General features: G+C 38.4%; 1 protein-coding gene across 1 annotated transcript; it reads right to left on the bottom strand.

The window, feature by feature from the left end:
• Positions 1 to 5378: 5378 nt before the first annotated feature.
• On the bottom strand, positions 5379 to 6314 carry LOC110704215. Its single transcript, XM_021882009.1, has one exon. The coding sequence runs from the start codon at positions 6312 to 6314 to the stop codon at positions 5379 to 5381; it is 936 nt and encodes a 311-aa protein (XP_021737701.1).
• Positions 6315 to 8488: the final 2174 nt, after the last annotated feature.

Raw genomic sequence — 8488 nt, 5'->3', positions numbered from 1 at the left:
TTTGTTTGATTAAAAAAGCTTTGTTTTAATGTGTTTGACTTTCATTCAATTCAAAAAAATTTATTTGAATGTGTTTAACTTTCATTTCATTCACAAATCTTTGTTTGAATGTTTTGACTTTCATTCGATTTAAAAAGCTTTGTTTGAATTTGTTTTACTTTCATTTGATTTAAAAAGATTTGTTTGAATGTGTTTGACTTACATTTGATTCAAAAAGCTTTGTTTGAATGTTTTTAAATTTCATATTATTCAATTACTTTCGATGAATGCATTTGACTTTCATTTGATTCAAAAAGCTTTGTTTGAATGTATTTGTATATTTCATCTGATTAAAAAAGTTTTGTTTTAATGCGTTTCACTTTCATTTAATTCAAAAACCTTTATTTGAATGTGTTTGACTTTCATATTGTTCAAAAACCTTTGTTTTAATGTGTTTGATTCATTTAATTCAAAAAGCTTTGTTTAAATGTGTTTGACTTTCATTCGATTGAAAACGCATTGTTTGAATGTGTTTGATTTTCATTTGATTAAAAAAGTTTTGTTTGAATGTGTTTGACTTTCATTTGTTTCAAAAAGCTTTGTTTTAATGTGTTTAACTTTAATTCAATTCAAAAAGTTTTGTTTATGTGTTTTTAACTTTCATTTGATTCATAAATCTTTGATTGAATTTGTTTTACTTTCATTTGATGTAAAAAGATTTGTTTGAATGTGTTTGACTTTCATTTGATTAAAAAAGCTTTGTTTGAATGTGTTTGCCTTTCATACAAATTAAAAAACTTTGTTTAAATGTGTTTAATTTTAATTTGATTCAAAAAGCTTTGTTTGAATGTGTTTTACTTTCTTTTGATTTAAAGATCTTTGTTTGAATGTGTTTGACTTTCATTCGATTCAAAACGCTCTGTTTGAATGTATTTGACTTTCATTCGATTCAAAAAGCTTTATTTGAATTTGTTTGACTTTCATTTGATTTAAAAAGATTTGTTTGAATGTGTTTGACTTTTATTTGATTCGAAAATCTTTGGTTGAATGTGTTTAACTTTCATATTATTCAATTAGCTTCGTTGAATGCATTTGACTTTCATTCGATTCAAAAAGCTTTGTTTGAATGAGTTTGATTTTTATTTGATTAAACAAGTTTTGTTTTAATGTGTTTGACTTTCATTTGATTTAAAAATCTTTGTTTGAATGTGTTTAACTTTCATTCAATTCAAAAACTTTTGTTTAAATGCGTTTAACTTTCTAAGGATTTATAAACTTTTGTTTGAATGTGTTTGACTTTTATTTAATTCAATTAGCTTCGTTGAATGCATTTGACCTTTATTTGATTCTAAAAGCTTTGTTGAATGTGTCTGACTTTCATTTGTGTTTGAATTAAAATAGCTTTGTCTGATTGTGTTTGAATTTTATTTGATTAAAAAAGCTTTGTTTGAATGTGTTTAACTTTCATTTAATTCTAAAAGCTTTGTTTGAAAGTGTTTTACTTTGATTTTATTCAATTTGCTTTCTTGAAATGTGTTTCACTTTCATTCGATTCAAAAAGATTTGTTTGATTGTGTTTGACTTTCATTTGATTTAAAAATATTTTTTTGAATGTGTTTGACTTTCATTCGATTCAAAAGGCTTTGTTTGAATGTGTTTAACTTTCATTTGATTAAAAAAATTTAGTTTTAATGTGTTTGACTTTTATTTGATTAAAAAAGCTTTGTTTGAATGTGTATGAATTTCATTTGATTCAAAAAGCTTTGTTAGAATGTGTTTGACATTCATTTGATTTAAAAAGCTTTGTTTGAATGTGTTTGACTTTTATATTATTCAAAAAGCTTTGTTTGAATGTGTTTGATTCATTTTATTCAAAAAGCTTTCTTTAAATATGTTTGACTTTTATTTGATTCAATAATCTTTGTTTGAATGAGTTTCATTTATTTAATTCAAAGAGCTTTGTTTGAATACCTTTGACTTTCATTTGATGTTAAAAGCTTTGTTTGAATGTGTTTGACTTTCATTTGATTTAAAATTCTTTGTTTGAATGTGTTTGACTTTCATGTTATTCAAAAAGCTTTTTTCGAATGTGTTTGATTCATATGATTCAAAAAGCTTTGTTTGAATGTGTTTGACTTTCATTTGATTCAAAAAGCTTTTTTTTTTTGGAAAATATGAATTTTATTGCCAAAATCAGAAAGTTACAACTTACAAGAAGTTAAGCTGTAACAACACCAAACACCACAGACCAAAAAGGCCAAACCAACACCAACAGTCCAAGAATCTACCCAAACCACCTTCTAGGAAGGGTGCTTGAGAGAAACAAGGACACCTACTGGACTCAAGCTCATATCCACCTTCTAGGAAGGGTTTTGAGAGCCAGGACCAAACAAAAACACCTAAGACAAAACCAGCATACAAAATAGACAAAAAGAGCAGCTAAAAACACTAAAACTAGCCTAAACCAGCATACAAAGAAGCAAGAGCAGCTAACAAAACAAGAGAAAAAAACCTCAAACTACTAGCTGCCAAAACAAAAAGGCAACACCAACACTCAAGCTGCAGCAGACTTGCTGTCAGACTTGCTGACCAGAAAACAGCAGCAGCAGCACACCCAAAACAGCAAACCAGAAACAGCAACATCAAACTAGAACAGCAGCAGCATCACCTGACAGACTTGTTGCATCAGAGCAACCTGCCAGAACAGCAACTGCAAACACAGCAACCACCTAAAAACCAGCTGCCACCCAGAAACCAGGGTGCAGCATACAGAAACAGCTGCTACAGACTTCAGCAACATCCACCTGAATCATCAACTGCAGAATCAGCAACAGCCTGCCAGAACAGCAACTGTAGAAACAGCAACAATGCAGCCAATGCCAAAGCACCTGAAAAACAGCTGCCACCAAGAATTAGAACATCAAGAGCCATCTGGGACCAGAACACGGCAGCAAACCCGTTAGAACAGCAACCAGAACCAGCTCCCAGTCAACCCAACTAAGCAAAAAACTACACAATCAAGTGCTTGCTTCCAGCTGGGATTCTACAAGCTGAATGAAAGATAATATCTCTAACTAGAACATCAGCAGGCTTACAACAACCAGTAAACAAAACTGCATTCCTCTGTATCCAAATACCATAAACTGTTTCAGTGACGGCAACCTGGATCACTTTGTTTTTCATTCTGGAACTTCTGCAGATTTTCTTCAACCATTCAATCTCATCATCAAACTGCTGAACAGGCTTTGGGACATGTAAAATACCTATAACCTTGTTCCAAACCTGCCTAGAGTACTCACAATCAAAGAATAAGTGTTGAACACTTTCATTACTATTCAAGCAAAAGAAACACCTTGGATCACAAGAGATGTGCCATTGAAGCAACCTATCCTTAGTAACGAGCCTATCCCACAGAGCTATCCACAAGATAAACACACTTTTAGGAGTTGCCAAGTTATGACAAATGATCCTCTTCCAAGGAACCTTAGGGACTTGAGGCCTAATAGCAGCATAAAGCTTCTTGATTTTCATCTTATTGCCTTGTATGAAACCATCCCCCCCCCCCTTGATCATTCACAATATCTCTACAACTTAGGATTTTCTTCAAAAAACAAGAGCATTTAGCAGGGATAGGAGTGGTCCAACAATCTTTATGCTTGAAATAATAAATATGGACCCACTTAACCCAAAGATTATCAGCCTTGTGAGCAATATCCCAAAGTAACTTAGTGACAACTGCCTTATTCCACTCAGGTAGAGAAAGCAAATTCCAACCACCACAGACTTTAGGAAGACAGACATAATTCCATGCAACCAAAGATTTCCTAGCAGGAGCAGAGGAGCCAGTCCAAAGAGAGCATCTGAATCTAGCCTCAATCTCTTTCAGAATTTTCTTTGGTAAGATAAAAATTTGAGCCCAATATGTCTGAATACCAAACATCACACTCTTAACCAACTGGAGCCTCCCAGCATAGGACAAGTGTTTAGCCATCTACCCTTGAATTCTAGCAGTCACTTTCTCCACCAAAGGCCTACACTGAGAAATTATATGCTTCTTAGAAGAGAGAGGGACCCCAAGATATCTAAAAGGAATAGAACCTTGAGAAACACCAAGAAGCTCTTTAAGTTCTGCCTGAACATCAGTAGGAACTCCTCCAAAGTAGACTTCACTTTTATCAAGATTAGTAGAAAGACCAGAAGTACCAGAAAATTTTAAGAAAGCTTGGAAGAGAAGCTTGACAGAAACACTATCATCTCTAGAGAACATCAACAAATCATCAGCAAACATCATATGAGTTAGGTTTAAATTTTCACATCTAGGATGAAAGTTAAAATCAGGAGTTAACCTAAGCTCATCAAAGCATCTGGACAGGTATTCCATACCAATAGCAAAAAGAAAAGGAGACATAGGATCACCATGCCTTAAACCTTTCCTAGCTTCAAAGGGAGGGGAAGGGAAACCATTGATAAGAATAGAATAAGAGACAGAAGTAAGACAAGTCCAGATCTAGTTAATAAACCTTTGAGGAAAACCAAGCTCCTACATAACAGTAATCAAGAATCCCCACTCAACTGAGTCATAGGCTTTCTTCAGATCAACCTTAACCATGCATCTAGGTGAAATAAATTTATGATCATTGCCTTTGATCAACTCAGTTGCAAGAAGGATATTGTCTCCAATGTGCTTGCCTGGAATAAAACCTGCTTGAGCATCATCAATGACCTCACCAATGACAGCAGCAAGCCTAGCAGTTATGACCTTAGAAATAAGCTTATAAACAACAGTGCAACAAGCTATAGGTCTAAAATCCTTAACATGAGAAGCATTAGGGATTTTAGGAACAAGAGTGATAGTTGTGCAATTCCATTGCTTAGGTAAGATCCCTTTTGTAAAGGAAACAATAACACTTGCATAAATATCATCTTTCACAATATGCCAAGCTCTCTTAAAGAAAAAGGAGTTAAAGCCATCAATACCAAGAGCTTTAGTGCTATCAATTCCCTTAAGGGCAGCATCAATTTCAGCATGAGAAACAGGCTGAATGAGATAGCTCTAAGACACAGAGCTAAGCTGTTTACCTCTCCTCATAGTAACAAGATTAACAGCAAGAAGCCAAGGAGCCTTAGTCCCTAAAAGAAACTTATAGAAAGAAATAATCTCATGAGAAACAGAATTCGGGTCCTTAAGCAAAACCTAGTTAGAGACAAAAATAGTCAATTCTGTTCCTTGCTTGCCTATTCTTCATCACTGAGAAAAAATAATGGGAATTGCCATCACCAATCTTAATCCTGTTGATCCTAGACTTTTGTTTGAAGATGCTTTCTTGAATATCATTCTAGTGTTTGACAACCTTAATAGCATCAGATTCTTTTGCATATAAATCCAAATCATCAGGATTCTAAGCCATTAAGTTCTGAATTCCAGCAAGCTCAGCATTAGCTTGATCAATCTTCTCAACAATATTGCCAAACTGCTTGCTATTAAGAGACTTGATACTAGACTTCACAGAATTAAGCTTCTGCCAAACAGAACTACCAGAACACCAAGCCTGAGAAACAGTATCAAGGAAATCAGGATGATCAACAATATAGTTGAGAAATCTTAAAGGTCTACCTTTCCCAGAAGGAGCAGGACAAATATCCAAAAGAATTGGACTGTGGTCAGATAAAGAAGGGGGAAGATAAACAGTTTCAACATGACCATGAGAGTCCAACCAAGCTTGGTTACCAAAGACTCTATCAATCCTAGAAAGAGTTCTAGGACCAGTGTGAGCCTTATTTGACCAAGAGTAGAAGGCTCCTTTGCTCTTGACCTCAGTGAGGTCCAAATCATCAACCAAACTCTGGAAATCTCTAGTCTCATAATCAGTAACACCAGTACCATGAAGCCTATCTAAAGTATGAAGAACAGAGTTAAAGTCACCAGCATAGAGCCAAGGAGAATGCTGAATAGAGATGTTCCTAATCCCTTCCCACATAGGAAGCCTATCATGAATAGAATGAAGCCCATAGATAACAGTGAGATGAATTTGAGTAGAAAGATCCTTAGAAAGGACATAACAATGTATAAACTGCTCATGAATCTTTAAGACATTGACAGTTACTCTATTTGCATTCCAACCAAGCCAAATCCTCCGTTTAGGAGAATGATCATAATTGAACACCCAAAGCCAAGAAGAGCCAAACTTCTTTTGGTAACTGAAAACATTGTTTGATTTGACTTTTGTTTCAAGACGGCCAATAACATCAACTGAATGAGAATGAAGCAACCTCTTTACAGAGGCAACTTTTCCAGGGTCATTCAAGCCCCTTACATTCCAAATAGAGAAAATCATGACACCAAAGGGGGATTAACCTCACCCCCGCTTGGATTTATAGTGAAACCACCTGCACCATCCATTTCATTTGCAAATAAAGCAACAAAAGCATTAGAGGTAGAAGCAGGCTGATTAACCCTAGTTTGCTGGCTCTTTGTCTTCCTTCCAACTATTCTCCACCCCTTATCTGAGTTTTGAAAAGTATGAACCTGTGGAGTGATAACAGATTGCCCATGAACAAAAGCATCAACATCAACAACAGGAGCAGGAGCTTGATTGGGCTTAGGAACCCAGGCCTGCTTCTGCTTAGGAGCAACAGGAGCTGGCTGCTTATGAACCTGCTTAGGCTTAGAAGGAGCAGGTTTAGTAGAGCAATTGTTTCGGGGTTTTCTGATGTCCTGCGAGAGAGTTACAATTCCGAGACTGGAACCGGACGCCTGTACCTGCAAAACAAACGGATGCTCCGGATGATTGGAGATCCGCCTCCGACGGTCAAGTTAGTACTTGATTAAGGAGTAATTAATGCGAAAATTAAAGTGATTGGGTCTCTCTAGGTGAGAGTGTTTAATGTGTGTAATCTGCGTTTTTTGCGTAATCTCCCTTAATGAGGATTAAGGGAGGTATTTATAACCTCGGGAAACGTGCCAATCTAGGTTTAGGTTAACCTTGGGCTGATTGGGCTTCCCTCGGAAGTTGGGCCTAGGTGACCGGTTATCCCAGGTGTCATGGGAAGGACACGTGTCGTGTCGTAATTGGTCCATAGTGGACGGATCATTGCTTGACACATGGAAGGCTCCTATTGGCCCATGTGACGGACACATGGTGGAACCTGATTGGTCCACTTGTCAGATGGTGATTGGTGGGGAAAAATCCCCTAATCATTTGCCCCTCACAGGTGGCACGTGACTGGTCACGTGTTACCTGTGACAGGTATCGCCCTGTAACAGGCGACGACCTGCTACAGGTGTCACTCGGCGAGAGGCCGAGAGATTCTCCCGCCAAATGCCTTGAATTCTGGAAGTGACCCTTCGCCTTCTCACTTCGCCTATATAAAGGAGTGTTGACTTCGGTCATTTTCACACTTGAAAACTTTGTGAGAGAACATTCGGACCCCTGAATTTGCTCTGACATTTTGGACCCTTTCTGCCTACCGCCTGCTCTGACAAGCCGACTGCAAAGGATTTTCAGAACTTCATTAATCGTCACTCGTTCAGGTAACCGTCGGTTCTCTTACTCTTAATTTTCTCTTTACTTTATTCTTTTTGAAATGGCACCACGGAAGCACACGACACGACCTAGGTTAGTGATCAGCCAGTCACTGGGGACGGCTGAATCTAGGACTAGGAGTGCCGCCTGCCCTTTTCTGGACCCATCTTTGCTCTTTATACAAAGTCCGATTGTATCTGTGTCTATGCAGAGCATGATGGCCAGAACAAAAAAGACTGCCAGGATCTCAAACTCAGACGGCTCCTCCCACAGGGTGCCGATTAGTGAAACATCTGACCAGGCGCCAGATGTGGAAGTGAAACAAAGAGACTTGAAAGCCGACAGTTCTGAGGGAGGAGTCAAAGTGACCCCTTCCCATTTTACAGTTGACAATTCTACATTCTCTCCTGCTCCTTTTAAAGGAGAAGAGGCGGGCCCCTCCGGGAGAGGGGAGGAGTCGTCCTCTTCGGACTCGTCAGAGGACGATTCCGAGTCTAGCTCTTCTGGCCATGCTTCCCTGGACACAGAAGAGAAAAACAGTCGCCTACAAGAGGCGAGGCTTTCTCACGCAGTTGAGAAGGGGGACGATTGGGCGGAGCCATCCGCCTCTCACCGAGAGTAAAATACCCCCTACTACTGCACGGTACCTCGAGGCCGGATCACGGCCATGCAAGAGAAAGTGGAGAGCTTTATCGCAAACCACACAATGGGCCCCGACTTTTTAGTGTTCGTGCCGGATCCAGAAGACACAGTCGTATGGCCGGCTGGTATCAGTTATGATGGCGCCTGCTTTGGCTGCTACGAGGCGGCCATCAAGGCTGGGCTGCGCTTCCCACTACATCCGGCTGTTCAGCGGATCTTGGATGGGTATGAGTTGGGGTTATGGCAGTTAGCCCCGAACTCCTGGGTCAACGTACTCGGCTATGTGGCCGGGTGCGAACTGCACGGGGTGGAGCCGAACTTCGAGGCTTTCGCCCACATGAACT

Source organism: Chenopodium quinoa, unplaced genomic scaffold (genome assembly GCF_001683475.1).
Source record: "Chenopodium quinoa cultivar QQ74 unplaced genomic scaffold, ASM168347v1, whole genome shotgun sequence".
Classification (NCBI taxonomy): Eukaryota; Viridiplantae; Streptophyta; class Magnoliopsida; order Caryophyllales; family Amaranthaceae; genus Chenopodium; species Chenopodium quinoa.
The sequence above is the reverse complement of the archived record's forward strand: the minus strand, read 5'-3'. Positions and strand labels throughout refer to the sequence as shown.

What these genes read in the sequence shown, in the direction of transcription:
- LOC110704215 (XM_021882009.1), bottom strand. Translation starts at nt 6,314, where the DNA reads ATGATTTTCTCTATTTGGAATGTAAGGGGCTTGAATGACCCTGGAAAA.